This window comes from Lissotriton vulgaris, chromosome 4_1 (genome assembly GCF_964263255.1).
Source record: "Lissotriton vulgaris chromosome 4_1, aLisVul1.2, whole genome shotgun sequence".
NCBI lineage: Eukaryota > Metazoa > Chordata > Amphibia > Caudata > Salamandridae > Lissotriton > Lissotriton vulgaris.
Window position 1 is genome coordinate 1,477,368,348 of NC_141691.1, and position 21,000 is coordinate 1,477,389,347.

Sequence of the window (21,000 nt, forward strand, 5' to 3'; positions counted from 1 at the left end):
AGGCGGACGACCAAACACCACCAGCACACAGTCCGACTAGACCCCCCCGAACCTCAGGGGAACCAAGGCAGAAAGAGGCCAGGCCAACCGAACCGACCAAGGGACAGACTGAAAGCACAGGCAATCAGGATCCAACCCCAGACCAGAGCGAGCCAGCGCCACCAGAGGCACAAGAGCAGCAACAGCACCCCGGGCCACATGAAAGCACCCCACGAACGCAACAGCACCCGGCATACCCAGGCGACCTCCCAACCAGGCACCAACCAGGCCAGAAACAGCAGAACCCCAGATCCATCAAACAAGATCAGGTGCACCCAGGCAAGCAAGGCCAAAGGCACAACACCCCCAAGGGACACCAAGAAAGCAGAGGCAGGAAATGAACCCACCGTCCAGCGGGAGCCTGCGACAGCAGAGGCACAAAACACTCCACAGAGCCCCAGAGCCCAGGCCAGAGAACCAATGTCCCTCAGGACCCAAATGGATAGCCCCGCAAGAGGCCCAGTGCAAGACACGCCAGGGGGAACAAGAGCCACCGGGCCCAAGGACAAACCACACAGCAGCAGGAAACAGCCGCCGAACATGGAGCCGCCGGGGAGAAGAGGAAGACCGAGCCCCCAACCCCACCGTAGACTGCGGGGCACCGTCAGGAAAACCCCACCAACCTAGGAGCCGAAACCACCCCACGCACAGCAGCACATTCCAAACCGACGCAGGAGGCAGCAAACACCCATTGAAAGGGCCCAAACCGGAAGGAAAGAAGAGGAAGAATCAACCCACCGAACAAGGCAGGGAACACCCGGAACCCCCTAGTAGGCAAAGAAGCCGCGGGAACCGGCCTAAGAAGAATGTGTCCCGGAGAACCAGAAGGATCGACGAGGGAGACACAAGCGTGCAGCCGCCAGAACCAGCACCGGACAGCAGACCCCAGAAGGGCCCCGGAACCGAAACAGGAGCGAGTACACCCCCCGACCCTGCCGAAACACATGCACTCACAACACCGCCCCCACAGAAAGGAGACCCGAGCCCTGTGCAAAGAGCCCGCCACAGTGCCTGAGAAATGGGAAAAAGGGGCAGCACAGAACACAGCCAGAAGCCCAGCCCAACAAGGAGGGACAAGAAGAAGAGGAAGCACCCCGTAGACCCTGGGACAAGAGGAAGGAAGGGACACCCCGGCCCCATTCCATACCCCCAAAGGGCATGGCCACCAAATCAGAATGAAACGCCACCCAAAAGCAGGCGCACAACCCCACGGATCCCAAAATAGTAAAGAGCCCGCGAAGGGAAGCACCATCAAGGGAGTCCCCCAAGCAGTACCCTCCTCCAAGGCAAAACCCAGCGAGCAGACACAGAGGACCCAGCCACCGTCGCCAACGCCCCAAGGGTTTCAAAGGAAAAAGTCTGCCCAGAAATGCCACTGCAGTCCCAACCCGGAAAAGAGGCAGAGGGACCCACAACCAGCAAACCAGCACAGAAAAAAACGGACAGACACACGAAGTGACCGACCCAAAAGCCAGGGCAAGACGCAGCCCGGACCGCAAAACCAGAGGAAGTACAAGCCAGCCTCAAGGTCCCCCATCCCGCAAGACCACAGGAGAAAAAGGAACCGCAACCACGGACACCACCAGGCACCGAGACGCCACACCAGCCACTGGGAACCACCCGCTCCACAGCCAGGAAACCCCAGGAAACCACCGCAAAGGAAACCTCATAGCCAGAAACCGGGGAAAGGCATGACTGACAAACTCCCCCCACACCCCTTTAGCAGGATCCGAACCCATGACTAGTGAGATCCACCAGCACCACAGGCACAAGACATACCACCGAGCCACAGCTCCAGGCTAGAGATCCAGGAAAAGGGAGGCCCATAAGCCCCAACAACAGGCGAATGGAGAAACGTCTACCGACCAACCATCCACCAAGGGCCAACGGAACCCAAAAAGCATCCCGAGCATGGAGCAGAACACCACGAAGGCACGCCCCCCGGACACACCCAAAACCAAGACCGGACCCACGCGGCAGAAGCATCCAGACCATGCCCTATGGAAGGAGCAGTGGAAGACCCAGCGACCACCACCTCCCCGTTACAGCGGAGCCCAAACTACAGAACTCCACAAGGGGAACAGAACAGAGAAATTAGAGCCCAGATCAAGCAATGCAAGAGCCACAACGGCTAATCAGGGAATGCCACACCCCAACAGGACAGTAGGCCAGCCCAAATGCAGTAATGGATAACCACACAGAAGTTGGGTTCCAAGTAGATATAATATCCAGAAGAACTGCTGGACAACCACAGATGAAAGATGTCTTACTACCCAGTAAGATCACACAGCAACAGATACAGAAAACAAGAATATACAATCCAAGTGACCCGTATCTCCAAATGACATGAAAACATGGAATACCACACCAAACATGAAACAGGTATCCAAGGGGGAATAAAAAAGGCCGCCAAGCAGACCGTCACACACCGACCTGAAAGGAGGCCAGACCGCCATGCCACCGGGGTGCAGAGAAGCCAGCCGTGCACAACAAACCACCCCTCCCACCCCGGGCGAACCCGCTAGGGCAGAGAATCAACCCGGAAGAGGGGAGGCCCCAACAGGAAGACAAGACGCGCCACCACCACGGGTCACCGCCATAAATACAAGAAATGCCCCAAATTAAGGGGCAGAGAGTGACCCACGGCAGGGAAAAGAGGCCAGGGGAGAAACCAAGGACATGCAACCACAGCCCCAGAGTCCCGACCCCCCAAAGCACCGGCCCCAGGCATGAGTCACGAGGCGCAGCCCAACACCATCAGAACACCAGGGCGCCCCTAAAAACGTAAACACAAATGAAACGAACATAGAAAGAACAGGGAGCCCTAAAATAGGACACAAAAGAGAGAGTAGAAACTCCCCATCAAAGGAACCTGCCCCTAAACAGACACGGGAACCGAAAGGAGGCCAGAGCATAAATCGTATTGGCGCGCTCTTCCCGAGCACCAGTCATATCACATAAAAACTCCAGATTACGTTTGGTAGGAGGGGGAGGAAAAGCGAAACGCTCAGAACCATACGAGGTCGAAGCAACGCCAACACCCGAACCCAGGTAACCGAGTTCAAAGCCGGAAGCATTGCAGGGCACACCACATCCGTACCCCCCAACTCCCGGACAATCCCAATGGCAGCATACAGTGGGAAACATGGGCCCGATACGAGCACCCAGCCTCCAAACACACCACCAAGTAGGAGCCAAACCGCCACGCCACAGGCGAGCAGAGAGGCCAGCCGCGCCCAACACACCTCCCCTCCCACCCCGGGTGCACCCGCTATGGCAGGGAACATACCCGGAAGAGGGGAGGCCGCAGCAGGGAGACACCACCCCACACCAGGTAGTCAAGGCCCCCCAACCCCACGATCCCGCTAAAGCAGGGACTCGAAAGTACATGAAAAAATAAAAACAGGTACATCAGGGGAACAAACGGCCGCCCAGCAGGCCGTTTCACACTCACCCGAAAGGAGGCACCGGTCCAGCACCTCCCCACAACGCAGTTGCCAGGAAATGAATTCCGCAGAAAAAACAAACAGGATGTGGATGGGCGGGTCACATGGTTATATGCCTTGGGGTGTGGGTGTGGCCTGGAGGGAAGGGATGGGTTTTTAGTTGCTTGGGAGTTTCTGGTGGGAGGAGCTATGCTCATTAGTAAGGACTGGGACGGGGAGGGCTGACGAGGAGGTAATGCTATCCCAGCAAACTTTTGTTTAATAAGCATTATGTAAGTGAAAAAAATACCATAAGTGTGTGCGCTTTCTGCAGGAGTTACACAGAGAAGGAGCGTATGCACATTGTCTGATTGCACCATTTTCAAACAGAAGGGAATCCTTTTTTCCACCACTGTGGTACTATGGTACTTTTTGTTTGCTTTATAGTTAAGGTTTAGCTATGCATTGGGCACTGCGATGTTCTGGACGCTTTTAGAATACAGAGAAGAGAGCAGAGGGCGCCCAATGTAAGACACATAGCAGCAGGCACCGTCTAGGGACAGCCTGTAAACTCTTTCATCCTCCCTAACACCAACCTGCTACCTCTTCCAAAACATACTTCTTACGGGAAAGACGCGTGCCCTCCAGCATTTGTTTACTGTCTGATAACCAAGCGTTTGCCATTTGTTAGTAATGAATTAACAGTCGCTGAACACAGCACCACACCAACAGAGCCCTCAGGGCCAACGTCCTCCAGCAGCAAATGTACGAAAGTACCAGCATCCGTTCGTCACTCCCTATATTAGCGATCAAAGCACAATTTCTAAACTTACAACTATTTATATTTTCTTTTATTTCCAGCTCTACTTATAATGCCATCTGAACATATCTCTTATGTCATGTTGTGTTAGGCTAGGCTGTATTATGTTGTGTTAGGCTAGACTGAGTTATGTTGTGTTATGCTAGGCTGTATTATGTTGTGTTAGGCTAGGCTGTATTATGTTGTGTTAGGCTAGGCTATGTTATGTTGTGTTAGGCTAGGCTGTGTTATGTTGTGTTAGGCTAGACTGTGTTATGTCGTGTTAGGCTAGGCTGTGTTATGTTGTGTTAGGCTAGGCTGTATTATGTTGTGTTAGGCTAGGCTGTGTTATGTTGGGTTAGGCTAAGCTGTATTATGTCGTGTTAGGCTAGGCTGTATTATGTTGTGTTAGGCTAGGCTGTGTTATGTTGTGTTAGGCTAGGCTGTGTTATGTTGTGTTAGGCTAGGCTGTATTATGTTGTGTTAGGCTAGGCTGTGTTATGTCGTGTTAGGCTAGGCTGTATTATGTTGTGTTAGGCTAGGCTGTGTTATGTTGTGTTAGGCTAGGCTGTATTATGTTGTGTTAGGCTAGGCTGTATTATGTTGTGCTAGTCTAGGTTGTGTCGTGTTGTGCTGTGTTTTGTTATGGTATGTTTTACTGCTGAAATGATATCAGCCTGGGTTTTGTTCTTTTATGTTTTGGGATCCAGGTAAGATGGGCAGCGAACGAGACTCACCAGATGAGAATGTGTTCAGAGTATCTGGCTGACATGTAAGCTTTCAAACTCTCACTCTGTACTGGGTAATTTGAGGTGTGCTCCGGGTTTTGTTGGTTGCTTTATTTCACAAATAGTTAGTTACCTTCCAGAAGGAGCAGTGGTGGGTGGGGTTTATTGAACTCTGCGTATTTTCTTTGCCTCACCAGGTGTATTGCAAAGATTGCTATATATTTATAATGTTTGCCCTGAGTCTTTGTCATTCACTCTCCAGTTAGTCATTGCAAATATTAATCTTGCTCTGGTTGGTTAGAACAAACACCGCTGCAAAACTGCCCTGCTGTAGTGCAAATGTAACTAATCCTGCCCCTCAGTTCAATTATTACCAGGGAGGTCGTTGACCGACCAGGAGGGCATGGCAGCCCTTGTCAAGTGTTCTGTACCTGGGAGCCTCTGGGGTCGGACCTCGACCCTCCCTGGAAAGGATGCACTCGGTTAAAGTTTGCCTTCGACACAGAGTGAGGTTTCAGGGAAGAGGTCGGAGTTTCACACTTGGCAACACCAGGGCAGGGCCGGTGCGTGTTTACTGGGGAACCTGTCAAGAGGACTAACCTGCACTCCTGAAGTCTGTGGGGGCGATCTAGTGGGGGTCTTCAGAAGATATGTTCCCAACTCCCAATCACCCCTGCACCCAGAATCCTCTGAGCCCAGGAACAAAAGGGAAAGGGGAAGTGGATAACAAACAAGAGAGACTGCCACACCCTGGTGTCGTCTAGGATTGCGATGTGTTGAGGACACCTGCAAAAGTAACAAAACATTAATACGTCCCCTCAAGGCTTGGAGTTCACAATTCACAGTTCACATTTCAATGGACTTATTCTCTTCAGTGACATCACTGTTTCAAGGAATACCTGATAAGAGTGTGGATTGCGCTGCTCTCTTTAGATGACTCAAATAGCAGATTGATGATGGTAAGACTTTAATCCAGAAGAAGCCTGGACCTCCCTTTGTGTGAGTAAGGATATAACCTATATGCACATATATTATAACCCCTAAACACTTCTCCGACTAGATGCAGTTCAAGGAGGAAGTAGGTCCACAGGATAGAGAATAGATGCTCCAAACTGGAATTCCGCTATATTCGACTTTCAAGTCTATGTAGTGAATGGAAGGCTGCACTGAAAGCCTTTAACCCAACGATATCTCTCTAATGACTCTTGGCTCTGGAGTTCATGAAGAAATGCCGCTAGGTAATATTCAAAAGGACAATGCAGCTAAAGAAGGGATGCTGCGAAGGAACTGATATGACGAGTTCAGACGGGGACTTTATTCACAGCAAGCAATTTCAATTGTAAGTCTCTGAAGTCCCAAGCGCTAATACTAATCCAGAGGTAGCGCTAGGAGTAATCCGCCGGTAAACCAAACTGGAAGATAATCCGCTAGGAATTGTCGAAGCGGCTTACCTCAAAACTGACGAGGCGAAGGGTCTAAACTGAATGACAGAGTCTCTCAAATGGCACGTGACTGGAAACGAGGAGACTGTCAGCGATATTCTTCACCAAATGACGAAGTCCGACAAGAAACGACAACCAGAATGAGAACCTCAAAGAGACTCTCCGGAATGCTGCCGCTTGCTTCAAAATGACGGTTGAAGTGCGCAGAGCTCAGGGAGAGCGCGCACAAAATGGCCGCTCGAAATGAGAAAGGCTAGAACGCTAACCTTGTGCTAGAGCGGCACAACGCTGACTTGACCAGTCCGCTATACCGTTCCTGTATCAATGAGTTTCTGCAACCACAGGAACGGTAAAACCAGGGAAACTTCTTGAATCTTATCCCTGGCAATGGAGAACAGCGTGTTGACACCAGGGCGGGCTTGACAGTACCCCCCACCAAAACCCCCCTTCCAGGTTTCAAAGGGAAAGTCTTGTGAAATGCTGCCACTAATCTGGGGGCATGAACGTTACAACTTGGCTCCCACAATCTTTCCTCAGGACCATAACCTTTCCAGTCCACTAAGTAGAACAATCTACCCCTCTTCAGCTTGGAATCTAGAATTCTTTTAACCTCAAACTCTTCAGAAGACTGGATTGATATTGGTACTGGAGGGACTTCCCGCCTTAGGTGAGGCGGACTTTTCTTGACCAAGGAAACATGAAAAGTGGGATGGATTTTCATAGTACTGGGAAGGGAGACTCTTACACTGACAGGGTTTATCATCTTGTCCACCGGGAAAGGGCCCACAAACCTAGGTTGGAACTTCTTATTCCCCCCAAGTCTCATGTGTTTTGTGGAAATCCAGACCAAATCTCCCGATTTAAACTGAGGACTGTCCCTTCTTTTACGATCAGCTGACCTCTTATAATTCGCCTTAGCCTTAGAAAGATTAGAAAAGGCCAACTGATAAGATTGTTGTAAATTAGAAAGAACCTCTTGGGCAGCCGGAACCTCAACATCGACCTTACCTACTCTCATATTAGGATGCCTCCCGGAATTTAAAAAGAACGGGGAGAAACCTGTGGCAGAATGGACTGAATTATTGTAAGCAAATTCCGCAGTACTAAGTAAGGAAGGCCGATCGCCTTCCCGATCCATATGGTACAAACGGAGATATTGCTCTAAATCTTGATTTACCCGCTCGGTCTGTCCATCCGTTTCTGGATGAAAACTGGTAGACAGACGAGAGTCCACCCCCATTCCTTTTAGAAAAGACCTCCAAAAACGGGACACAAATTGCGGTCCACGATCCGAGATCACAACCTTTGGAATACCATGTAACCTGACCACATGTTGGACAAACAATTCCGCTAACTGAGGAGCAGTCGGTAGGGACTTTAACGGAATGAAGGGGCTCCTTTTAGAAAACTGATCCACCACCACCCAAATGGTTGTACTCCCTTGACTGGAGGGTAGGTCAACGATAAAATCCATGGAGATGGTATGCCAGGGAGATGGGGCCACTGGTATGGGTTGGAGTAAACCTTGTGGGAGTTGTCTCATAACTTTTCCTTTGACACATTGCTCACAAGTGGCTATGAACTGTCTTACCTGAGCTTCCATGCCCGGCCAAAAGAATTCTCTCTTGATCAAATCCAAAGTCTTTGCAACTCCCTTGTGGCCTGCTAATAGATGGTCATGAAACTGCTGAATTATTCTTACTCGAAGATCTTCGCTGGGAACAAACACCTTTCCAGACTGATAAGGTTTTCCTTCCTTGACTACTCGGTCAGGACCCTCTGTATCCCAATTTTCAAACTTCTTTTGGGAAAAATCCACACGAATTCTGTCTCCCAAATCATCTTCCACAGAGGTTGCCACAATCTTTTCAGTAGGAATAACAAAACTCTTCGCCTGATGCTCAGCTTCGCTACCAAACTCCAACCGGGACAAAGCGTCTGCTTTTGCATTTGCTGCTCCGGGCTTATATGTTAGGACAAAATCATAGTCTGCAAAGAAAAGAGACCACCTCAATTGGCGAGGAGTTAAAGTTCGAGCGGACTTCAGAAACTGGAGATTTCTGTGATCAGTGAAAACTGTAATGGGATGTCTGGCTCCCAGAAGATAATGCCGCCAAACCTGAAAGGTGTCCTTAACCGCTAATAACTCCTTATCAGCAATAGAATAGTTAATCTCTGCCGGGGTGAGTTTACGTGAATGATAGGCAACCGGATGAAGCTGACCAGTGTTCTTATGTCGCTGAGATAAAATTCCTCCAATAGCTAAATTTGAAGCATCAGCCTCCACAAAAAAGGGTACATTCAAGTCTGGGTGCTGAAGGATGGGTGCTGTGGTGAATGCCTCTTTCAAAGATTGAAAAGCCTCTTCCGTTGCCGGTTCCCACACAAATTTTTCGTTCTTCCGCAACAATTTAGTTATGGGACTCACTTTACTTGAAAAATTATGAATGAATCGTCTGTAGAAATTTGCAAATCCAAGGAAACTTTGTATCTCCTTGACTGATCGAGGCGCTGGCCAACCCCTTATGGCTTGCAATTTGGTGTCATCCATAGACACCCCATCAGGAGACAGAATGAAGCCCAGAAACTCTACTTTGGACGAATGGAAAACACACTTTTCTAGCTTTACAAATAGCTGATGCTCAAGTAGTCTTTCAAGAATGGCTCGTACATGACTCACATGCTCTTCTCGACTGTTTGAGAATATTAAAATGTCGTCTATGTAAACAACTGCAAAACGATCCAGATATTCACGAAGAATGTCGTTTACAAAGTGCTGGAACGCGGCTGGGGCATTACAGAGCCCAAAAGGCATCACCTGGTACTCAAATAATCCCAGCCGGGTGCGAAACGCGGTCTTCCATTCTTCTCCTTTGGCCATGCGAACCAAATGGTAAGCTCCTCTGAGATCTAGTTTTGTGTAAATGTGTGCTTCCTTGACCTGGTCCAAAAGCTCCGAAATGAGAGGCAAAGGATAGCGATTCTTTTTAGTGACCAAATTGAGCGCTCTATAATCAATGCAGGTTCGCAAAGATCCATCCTTCTTAGGGATAAAAAAGAGAGGAGACGACACTGGAGACTGGGATGGTCGTATAAATCCATTGGCTAAATGTTGTTCGATGTATTCCTTGAGATGCACATTCTCTGGTTCTGAAAGGGCATAAATGCGACTGCACGGGAGTGCCGCTCCTGGCTCCAATTCAATGCGCAATCGTAAACTCGATGAGGAGGTAACTTCTGCGCCTCCTGTTCATTGAACACCTCCTTCAAGTCAAGGTACTCATCTGGAATCTCCGGAATTTCCAAGGAGCAAATGGTTTGAACTTGATCTGCGAAACTAGATGACATGGACTGATGAAGTTCCATCGGAAAAGATGCTTGACAATGTTCTTGGCAATATTCTGATGACATATCCAGCGTGCGCTTGGCCCAATCAATTTTAGGATTATGTTCGGTGAGCCAAGGCAGACCGAGAATTAATTGAAACTGTGGAGCGTCAATTAAATTGAATCGGACCAAACTCCGGTGGTTCCCAGGACCAAACACCGTGATGGTCTCCGTATCCGCTACAATGGGCCCAGAAGACAGATTTGTTCCATCCACTGCTCGAACGGGCTCTGGCTTTAATTTCTTTTCAAATCGGATACCCAGGGATTTAGCAAATTGAATATCGCAGAAATTTCCAGTAGCTCCCGAATCTATCATAATTGAGATATTTTGGTGAACTGCTTCTCCAAACTGGATTCTACTGGACAAAATGAGATGGGGTGCTGAACATTGCAAGGTGTTGGCCAAAGACTGCAATTTTGGAGCTGACTCTTGTGTCGCTTCCACCAGTGCAACTCCGTCTACTGGTGGAGCTGATCTTTTACCAACGTAGACATCTTAGGCCTCTTAGAACATTCCCGAACAAAATGGCCCGGTTGACCACAATACATGCACAGTTTGCCTGCTCGACGCTTCTCTCGTTCTTCCTTGCTGAGAGGACCCCGCACAGATCCTATCTGCATTGGTTCCTCGGCCTGATTACCATCATGACTCTTACTGACTTCGGTCCGAGCTCGATCCAACCTTGGCGGAACCGACCTGAAATCCTTGCGTCTTTCACTCCGCCTTTCCGACTGTCGCTGATCGATATGCAACACTAAATCAATTAACTCCGACAAATCCGTTGGTCTCTTTGGAATCTGTGCTAGTCCATCCTTGAGCTCATCTTTAAGACCCCTGTAGAAAATGGCGGCCCTCTTGGCCGTGGGCCAGTTGGTCTCTACAATGAGTTGATTAAATTGCGCAATATAAGCTACAATCTCCTTATTACCCTGCTTTAAATCCAACAATTCATTGTCGGTAGCCTGCAAAATGGTCCTTCTGTCGAAAATGCGTAGAAATTCTGCCTCGAAATCTTTGAACTTGTAGAGTACCGGATCATCTGCTGATACCAAGGGTAGAGACCATGCTGCTGCATCTCCACTCAGATAAGACAGAACAAAAGCCACTTTGGACTGGTCCTCCTTAAACAAAATGGGTTTGCACAAAAAGTGCAACGAGCACTGTGTCAGAAAAATTTGGGCCTTATGAGGATCCCCTTGAAACCTCTCTGGAGGGGCCAAAGGAATGGTGGGTGACATGGCATGTACTACTTGGGTAGTTAACTCTGAGGAAGACGAGGATGGAGCAAAACTCTGAAACTTTGATCTTTCAAAACTGGGACTTGGACTAATAGCTAACTCGTCTAATCTTTGCCGTAAATAGCTAGTCTCCTGATTGGACTTCCTGATCTCTTCCTGAGTGTCACTCAACTGTTTTTGCATGCCCTCAAGCACTGAGGTCAAAGCCTTCATATCCCAACCCTCAGCCATCTCGCCCAGACAGAAGGCACAATGTGTCTTTTTGGCACTTCAATCTGTCAAGAGGACTAACCTGCACTCCTGAAGTCTGTGGGGGCGATCTAGTGGGGGTCTTCAGAAGATATGTTCCCAACTCCCAATCACCCCTGCACCCAGAATCCTCTGAGCCCAGGAACAAAAGGGAAAGGGGAAGTGGATAACAAACAAGAGAGACTGCCACACCCTGGTGTCGTCTAGGATTGCGATGTGTTGAGGACACCTGCAAAAGTAACAAAACATTAATACGTCCCCTCAAGGCTTGGAGTTCACAATTCACAGTTCACATTTCAATGGACTTATTCTCTTCAGTGACATCACTGTTTCAAGGAATACCTGATAAGAGTGTGGATTGCGCTGCTCTCTTTAGATGACTCAAATAGCAGATTGATGATGGTAAGACTTTAATCCAGAAGAAGCCTGGACCTCCCTTTGTGTGAGTAAGGATATAACCTATATGCGCATATATTATAACCCCTAAACACTTCTCCGACTAGATGCAGTTCAAGGAGGAAGTAGGTCCACAGGATAGAGAATAGATGCTCCAAACTGGAATTCCGCTATATTCGACTTTCAAGTCTATGTAGTGAATGGAAGGCTGCACTGAAAGCCTTTAACCCAACGATATCTCTCTAATGATTCTTGGCTCTGGAGTTCATGAAGAAATGCCGCTAGGTAATGTTCAAAAGGACAATGCAGCTAAAGAAGGGATGCTGCGAAGGAACTGATATGACTAGAGTTCAGACGGGGACTTTATTCACAGCAAGCAATTTCAATTGTAAGTCTCTGAAGTCCCAAGCGCTAATACTAATCCAGAGGTAGCGCTAGGAGTAATCCGCCGGTAAACCAAACTGGAAGATAATCCGCTAGGAATTGTCAAAGCGGCTTACCTCAAAACTGACGAGGCGAAGGGTCTAAACTGAATGACAGAGTCTCTCAAATGGCACGTGACTGGAAACGAGGAGACTGTCAGCGATATTCTTCACCAAATGATGAAGTCCAACAAGAAATGACAACCAGAATGAGAACCTCAAAGAGACTCTCCGGAATGCTGCCGCTTGCTTCAAAATGACGGTTGAAGTGCGCAGAGCTCAGGGAGAGCGCGCACAAAATGGCCGCTCGAAATGAGAAAGGCTAGAACGCTAACCTTGTGCTAGAGCGGCACACTGCTGACTTGACCAGTCCGCTATACCGTTCCTGTATCAATGAGTTTCTGCAACCACAGGAACGGTAAAACCAGGGAAACTTCTTGAATCTTATCCCTGGCAATGGAGAACAGCGTGTTGACACCAGGGCGGGCTTGACAGAACCAGGGGAAATCACTGGAGCTTGTCGCCATGGCCTCACTGCAATTAGGAAATCTTTGATGTGGGATGGGAAAGGAACGGGTGGGGTGGCCGCATCAAGGAGGAGGGACAGGGGTGTAGAGGACGGGAGGCTGTGATCGTTCTACAATGAATTCCACTATATAATTGTTTCATGGAAAGGTGAAAATCAAGTTCCACTGTGCTTCCGAACTAATATAATATTTGGAAAATGTATATCCTCTGCACTTCGACTCTCTTCGCAATAGGTCAGGTCTGACGACTCCTCTGAAAGCTTGTTTGTGCAACAAGAGGCTTTGGGCAGACAGAAGTAGCAGCTTTACCGTGAAATGGATCCCTTTCTCAAAAGCAAGCTACAAACAAAAAAAATGGTAAAACAAGCAGAAACCTGACCGAAGCAGGGAGAGAGAGCAAAAAAGAAACGCAAAAGAAGCTCTCGGCATTGCAGGGGGTGGGTTAGCCGAACCCGAACCCTTTGAAGTAGCCAGGCTGAAAAAAAATGCAATTAGGACGGCCTGCGGCCGTGAATAAGTGACGGCGGGGGACGGGGAGAGAGGAACAGATGGCTGTGAAGGGAGAAAGGCTGCTGGCAGGGGGAAGGCTCGTGCATGAGAGCAGGTCACGTGATTGGGTTTCACGTGAACTTTTGAAAATCCGCATCGTAAAAAGTCAGCTTTGTGGATGGATGGCAAAAGGTGTCTCTACGAGACCTAAAAATGGTCACCTTAACATCTTACATTTATGACATTTTAGGTTTAAATCTTTTTATTGGAAAACAGTGCAGACATCCCTGCCTCGTCCCTCTTTCAATCTCAAAACTGGTCGAGCTATAGCCATTAACTCGCACCACTGTGGTAGGGGATTTGTAACAGTTCAAGATCAGGGTACGGAGCTTTTCCCCGATCCCGACCTTGGCCAGAACTAGTGCTAGATAGGGCCAGTGTACTCGGTCGAATGCTTTCTCGGCATCGACTGCCAACATCATTCGTTCCCCCGGTATGCGGTAGGCCTTTTCAATCAAATGGACCACCCGTTTGGTGTTGTCTACTGTCTGCCGTTCGGGGATGAAACCGGCGTGATCTGGGTCGATGAGACCCGGGAGATAAGGGGCTAGCCATGCGCTAGTATGCCGGTATAAAGTTTAAGGTCGACATTAAGGAGCGATATAGGCCTGTAGGCCCCGCATTTGGTTCTGTCTTTTCCCGGCTTCGGGATGACCGAGAGGGATGCCTGGAAGAGGTCCGGTGGGATGGCCACAGGCTCAGCAAAGGCGGGTGAGGAGGGGGGCCTGCGTGGTGCAAAAGGTTTTATAAAAAATGGTGGAAAAGCCGTCCGGGCAAGGCGCTTTCCCTATCTTGAGCCGAGCGATAGCGGCAACCACCTCCTCAATTCGGATCTCCCTCTCTAGATATTCCGTTTGTACCGGGGCGAGGGAAGGGAGCGCGACCGCGTCTAAGTAATGTGCAGCTGCCATTACATTCGGGGGGTCGCCAGAGTACAAATCGGCATAGAAATTGCGGAAGGCCTCTGCTATTTGCGAGTCCCCCAATGCTGTGGATCCGCCCGACCGGGATATCTCTTTGACATTCCGTTGTTGATGTGCTACCCGCAGCCGGTTGGCTAACAAGCGGCTGCATCTGTCCCCCCATGTAATAGGTGTGTTTGAGGCGCAGCGCAGCATATTCAGCGCGATCCATATCTAGAGCCGTTAGAAGCTGCTGTGCCACCTTGAGTTGTTTCCATATTCGGGGGGCCCTCGTCCGTTGGTGCATTTGTTCCAGTTCGTGCACTTTTGAGTAAGCTCGTCCCGTTTAATTTGCTTAGCCCGGTTCTCCGTCCCGTTTAATTTGCTTAGCCCGGTTCTCCGCGGAGGAAAGGGCGATAAACTCCCCCCCTAAGCACTGCTTTCAAGGCGGCCCATTGAGTCGCGAGGGTGGTGTCCGAGTTGGCATTATGGGTCAGATAGTCTTGGATGGTGGTCTGTATGTGTGTAACCACGTCCTTCTTGTGTAGTAGAGTGTCTCGAAGTCTCCACACCCTGAGGGGATGTGTTGTAGGTGGCAGGGTTAGTGTAGTGGTGACCGGGGCGTGATCCGACAGTGAAATGACCCCAATGTCAGTGGATGTCGCGAGGGCACATACTGGATTTGTGGTTAAAAGATAATCCAATTGTGCATATGTTTTGTGTGCGTTGGAGTAGTAGGAGTATACCTTCTCCCGTGGGTGGTTTAGGCGCCACAGATCATGTAGGTCGAGCTCTGTCAGTCTCTCTAAGCAAGAGGGGGAGAGTGTCCCTGCCTGGTGGGAGTGCTGTCCTGATCTGTCCAGGACTGTGTCGAAAACCATATTCGTGACCCCTCCCAGGATGATATGTCTATCTGGTGTGGTAGTGATGTCAGTGAGAGCTGAGTGGAGAAATCGGTCCTGTCCCTCGTTAGGGCAGTACAAGGAGCCAAGCGTGAATGTGAGGCCGCCTAAGGCGACGCGGTAGGCCAGTAGTCTACCCAGCAATTCCACACTCTTATGGAGGACTTCCCCCTTGAAGTGGCGCGCCACCAGGATCGCTACTCCTGCTGTTTTAGTATGGCTAGAGGAGAAGTATTGACCAGGGAATTTGTGAGAGCGGAGTCTGTGGCAGTCTCGGGCCAGCAGGTGTGTCTCCTGGAGTAGACAGATGTCCGCCTGCGTGCTTTCTAGGTAGGACAGGACTGCCTTTCTCTTAACTGGGTTATTAAGACCCCGCACATTAAGGGTCAGTATCTTTAGGGTAGTGGGCGTCATGGTGTGTGAATCAGTAAAGCTCGGCTGTGGTGTTGGTCAGTTGACCACTGGCATGTAGGGGGACGGAGAGTCCCCAGGTGGCACCCATCGACGTGGGCGGAAATGAGATCTTGAGCAAAAAGACAAAAAAAGGAGAGCACTGGACATCCCTCCTTCCCCGCCCGTTCCCCCCTCCAGCTCCCCCCTCCCGCTCCTGCTCCCCCCCTCAAACTCCTTACTGCAACTCCCTCCTTCCCTCCCGTCCCCCCCTCCATCCCCAACCCCAACAAACCCCAGGTCCCAATGACCAGTCCCCCACTTCCCTCCACCCGGATCCCAACTTCCCAACTTTGTGGATACAGTGTCCCAGTCCTCTCAATCCAACACAGGTCTGTGGTAACAATACCTATTGGGGTGACGTCCAATGGCGGCCTCTGTGGCCATCCGCCCGCCCCCCCACTTAGTATGCAACAATGCTGTGATACTCCCCCCAATCAGAGAAGTCAATCATAGACGATGTCTCTTTGGCTACTTCTAAAATGGCTGTAGCTCTCTCCTGTGAGATGACGTGGGCTTCAGGCTTGGAGCATAGGTCAGAGGATCGTCTTCGGCCCACCGTTTGCCAGCCTCCCCGGGAGGGCCCCATTGGCGAAGCGTCGTCTACCATTTCAATGCCCAGTAGTGTGCAGGTGTCCTTGAGGGAACGCAGCTGTTGTAGGGCCCCATTCCATTTGAAGATCAGATGGAACGGGTGTCCCCAGGAGTAAGGGATCTCTTGTTGACGCAGAAAGTCCGTAGCCACTCTGAATGCCTTCCTCTTCTGGAGAGTGATAGCAGAAAGGTCATGATACAGGGCGATGGGGTGGCCGCGGAACTGAAGGGGTTGGTTCCGCCGAGCTTCTCGGAGAATTCTTTCTTTGAGCGGGAAATCAGGGAGGAACGCTAACATGTCCGGTGGCGGGGCAGATGAGCGCCTGGGGAGCCCCACTCTGTGCGCCCTGTCTATCCTAATGACGAAGTTGGAGGGTTCTCCCAGTATCGCACGGAAAAGATCTTGTAAATAGCCAGTGACGTCCGTCCCTTCTGCTTTTTGAGGGGCCCCCCGGATGCGTATGTTGTTACGGCGGGACTGATTTTCTAAGTCCTCCGCATGGGCCTGGAGGTCCACCTGTTGATCTTTGAGCCGTAGGACCTCCTGCTGAAGTTGCTCCACCTCTTCGCTTCTCGTTTGATCGGCTTCCTCGATGGCGACCACGCGCTCTCCTTGGCCCTCCACATCTTTCCTAAGCTCCCTAACCTCTCCGGCCACCTCCTGCTTCAGGGCCTTGAAGTCGTCTCTAAGGGAGTTAAACAAGGACTCCAGGAAAGATTTAGTGATTGGCACATTATCTTCGGCGGGCGTCGGTCGCAATTTGGGGACCTCGAGGGAAGGTGGCCCTTTGTCGTGTTTGGCGTTGCCTTTCGCGAGCATCTCTGGAAGCGTGCGCTCCCCTTTCTTCCTGAGACCCGCCATGCTGTCCGCTGCCCTTCTGTCAGATCAGTGGCCCTGCCCGTCGGGGCCCCTAGGGCAGAATTGCGCGGGTGTGTGTCCTCCAACGTAGTTGTCCCCGGTTTCGCGGCAGGTGATGGTGCCGGTCAAGGGCAAGGTCTCGGACCTCCTGATCTCAATGGCCGTTGATGAGTGGTCCTGGCGTGAAGCTGCCGGCACGGAGATCCGGCTTCCCCCGCTTCGTGCGTCCAACTATCCGCAGGCCAGAGGGTATTGGTGGTCGGGCAAGGTTATATGGTGGTGATAGCCCCAGGGCCCTGCCACGAGGAGTCTGTGAGGGGCTGTTTGTGCCCACTGAGGCAAGCGGTCACTGCGTCAAGGGCCGGTCCCTCACTATGGCGCACAGGACCCCCTAGTTCCACCTCTTTGGTCGCCCGGCGGAGGTTTGTGGGGACCCCTCCACCCTCTGTCCCCGCCTTGCCTCTCAGTGGCCCTGTCTTCAGGCGTGCGCTCCTCGTCGTCTCCGCGGTCTGTGGGCCTAGCTGGGCTCCTCGTCGGGGGCTCGATCGCGCCCCCCCGAGCTCTCCGCTCCCACCAGCCCCAAGCTGTCTTCCTCACCTCCGTGTGGGCTTGAGCCCGTTACCTCCTCGGGCCTCCCAGGCGCCGCCAGGGGTCCTGTGTAGTGCTGGCTCAGTGAAGGCCTTCCGCCACGGCTCCCGCAGAGGCCCGGAGCCGGGGCCTCGAGTGCTGCTCCTCCCGGCGGGTTCCGCTTCCCACCGCCGGGGGTGACACGTTGGCGGGTGCTCTCCCCGCTACAGCTGTCGCGGGTCTCCGGCTTCAAGCAGGTGGGCCGGGAGCATGGCCGGCGATGCAACGTGGATAGGCTCGGTTGACAGCAGGGAGCCCGGCCGGCCGCTGTTACTCGGCGGAGTCAGCCGCCATTGTGATTGCCCTCGGCAGCGAGTGTCACACCGCTTGGAGGGAATACGGAGATAGCACTGGACAGGACCTGGGCTCACCGGAGCAGTTGTAGGGTGCCCCCGCAAGACGGACAGATTGTATGGTGGTAGGGGGGGATTAAACCGCAGTATAAAGTCTGGTAATGGGGATCGAGACGGGGAGCCACAGAGATCGCCGTCCGTTCAAGACGCCATCTTGGCCACGCCCCCATTTATGACATTTTAAACTTTTTTTTTAAACCTTTATTTAAAGTTTCATAGGCATGTGAATGACAAAATGGTGAAATTAATGCAGGGACATAATAAAGTTAATACAATAAAACAATAAAGGCATAATCAAACGATAGCAGTGCAAAAGTATATCGAGTATTGACAATAACAATAATGCAGCAAAACATAGCCAAGAAATATGAACAAAAATTACAAATATCAAAGTAAATCCTGAAGAGGGAGTACCATGATATCTCAATATTGATTTATATCAAAGACATCCTACCGACCGGAAATCACTCCAATGACACAATTACGTATATTAATATAGTGCCAACAAAAATATAATAACAGCTAAATAGAGATGCAAACTCCGGCACTGAACTGCCCCAATGCAGAGTGTGGAGGGGCTCAACCCACCCCGGTCGGGGTGATGCCGGATTGTGTCAGTGCCTCTTGGGCCATTCGTTGCCGGGAGATGTAGGCTCGATAGGGTTCCCATATATCAACAGGTCTGGAGGTGGGGGGGCAGTAAAGTGCTGAACTCCTCGCAGTTAGTATTACAAAATGCTAAACTGTTTAACCATGATCGGAGAGTGGGGACCCTCCTACTACCCCAGAGCAGTGCTATTTCCCTCTTGGCCAACATAAAGCCAAGTGCTGCCAATTTACGAACGTTCCTGGAGAAATTTGCAACATATCCCAGCAGTGCAATCTCAGGAGCAGGCAGGAGAGGTATAGAGAGTATATCCCCCCAATACAGAGTGAACGTCTAACCAGTATTGATGTATCTTGGGGCAAGTCCATGTTAAATGTGCGAAGTCTGCAAAAGTGGAAAGGTATTTCCGGCAGTGGTGAGGCCGGGAGTCGTCTATTCTATGCGCACGCGCTGGGGTAAAATACATCCGCCGGAGAAATTTCAACTGTAACAACTTATGCCGACTATTCAAGGAGCCATCCGTAATGACATTTTAAACTTTATTTGGCTCCTTTACACCAGCATTAAAGTGCGCAGATTTCAGAGCACTTTTTTGGCACATCAAAAGCTACATGTGATATTTTTCTTCAACTCTAAGAAAAATAGTGTTCTTGAGGATATTAAGTGTAGATTTGGCAACGTAACAGGGATATTTCACAACATTTCAGACTTTGTCATTTAAAAAAATATTTTCATGCTGACAATAGAAAGCTTCATGGTGAAATTGTTATTTTTAACAGCAACTATTGTTTTCACCTTTATCAATATTGAAAGTCTTATTTTTTCAATTGGTATCTTTTCCAGCTTTGCAAAACTGTAACTAAGTGTGAGGCATAGATAAAGCACAGCTAGCTGCAAAACAATGAGCACTGTACAAGAGAGGTACTACACAGTACCCAGCGCAAAGTGTGGAAATTGAGAGGAGGAGTTAGCTGAAAGGGAAGAAGGAAGATAGTTATTGTACCACAATATCACAGTAGAAATATCAACCTGCAAATATATTATGATCATAATAGAGGAGAGGGGAGTTGGCCTACCGGCTAGGGTGGTCGACCACCGGGTTCAAATCTCAGCAAGGACGCTAAACATCTTGTGATTCTGGGCAAATCACTTAATCTCCCCGTGCCTAACAAAAATGAATGTGTCCTCATGTAATGCAACTGGTGCTATGCAAAGCGCTCTGATACCCGATACCTTTTGGTCAAGTTCGCGCTATATAAAACTCCGTAAAATAAAAAATATTGACACCCGATATATTGTCACATCAGCATTAATATTAGTGTATCTACACTCACCATGACAATATCTTGGTAGTTAAGATTAAGTCTGTGATAAATCTTCAGGTTGAATTTTGATGACAATATTGTGGCAAGCTACAGGAAGAGATACATTTGGCCTTAGTTTCAATTGATGAAGAGAAAGCTTTTGATTGCGTTCAATTTAACATTTTGGCAATTGCATTACAATTTGTAGGTTGTGGAGAACTTTAGAAATTAAATTAAGACTTTTTGTAAGTTTGTGTTTTAGTGATCAAGATATCTTTCATCATAATATTTGCCATGTTATTTGTTACCTGTTAAGCACATGGCACAAGTAATCAAGTTCCAGTCCTTCAAACTTGATCTGAGTGCAGGTAGTAAGATATTAAAACAATAATCTATTTATTGCATTGTTTTTCTGGAATATGGCCAGAACATCATTTTTCTTCCATTGCTTTGGCCTCTATGCTGTAAGAAAATTAGTACATTATAAAATAATCTATCACCTCCAAAAAATAGAATTATCATGTACATATTTTAGAGGACCTGCATGGTTAGTGGTTAGAATATTGCTAGATGGCATTCTATTTTTCAAATCATATGCTAATGAACCAAATTGTACTTTATGTTACTGACAGAGTGGTAACTTTCACATGACCTGGATCTTCATACTGGGAACTGGATTGGGCATGATCGCAGTTTCTTCTGGACTAGTTGTGGTAAGTTTTTTATAAATTACACTATAAAAATGGTGCCCCCATCTCTACATTTGCTTTGATCAAGCACCAAAGTTTCAGTACCTAATGTTACCTCACCTCATTACATTGTGCATTTCTCCAACAAGCAGGAAGGACTGCTTAGGAATCCCTCTGGCGTCATTACCCTCTCCTGTAGGGGCCGCTGCTCTATAATGTGGCTGCTAGGGCATGTCCTAAAAAGGATGGATGTGTTCTTTTTTAATTTCAATAAGTTTTTATTGGTTGTTTCAGCATCAACATACAATGAGTAGATCCAGTAGCATAATTAGAGTCAGAATTTCACGGTCTAAAATTACTGTACGCTACTTTACATCAATAGTAAATGCCAATACAAAAGTACATAGCTGATATCTTGCCGAAAGTGGCAGAGCATGTATCTTATACTCAATAACATTTTAGTAACAGTCATTTTATGATGTGTTCTTTTTAAGCTGAGTTCACTGAAG

At 49.2% G+C, this 21,000-nt stretch overlaps 1 protein-coding gene across 1 annotated transcript in view; it reads left to right on the forward strand.

The window, feature by feature from the left end:
- Window positions 1-21,000, forward strand: part of LOC147724139 (chloride channel protein C-like) — a 627,958-nt gene that overhangs the window by 90,557 nt on the left and 516,401 nt on the right. Inside the window, exon 3 of the mRNA XM_086965734.1 lies at window positions 20,435-20,515. Coding sequence (XP_086821860.1) covers window positions 20,435-20,515 — 81 coding nt within the window. The remainder of the gene's footprint in view (window positions 1-20,434; window positions 20,516-21,000) is intronic.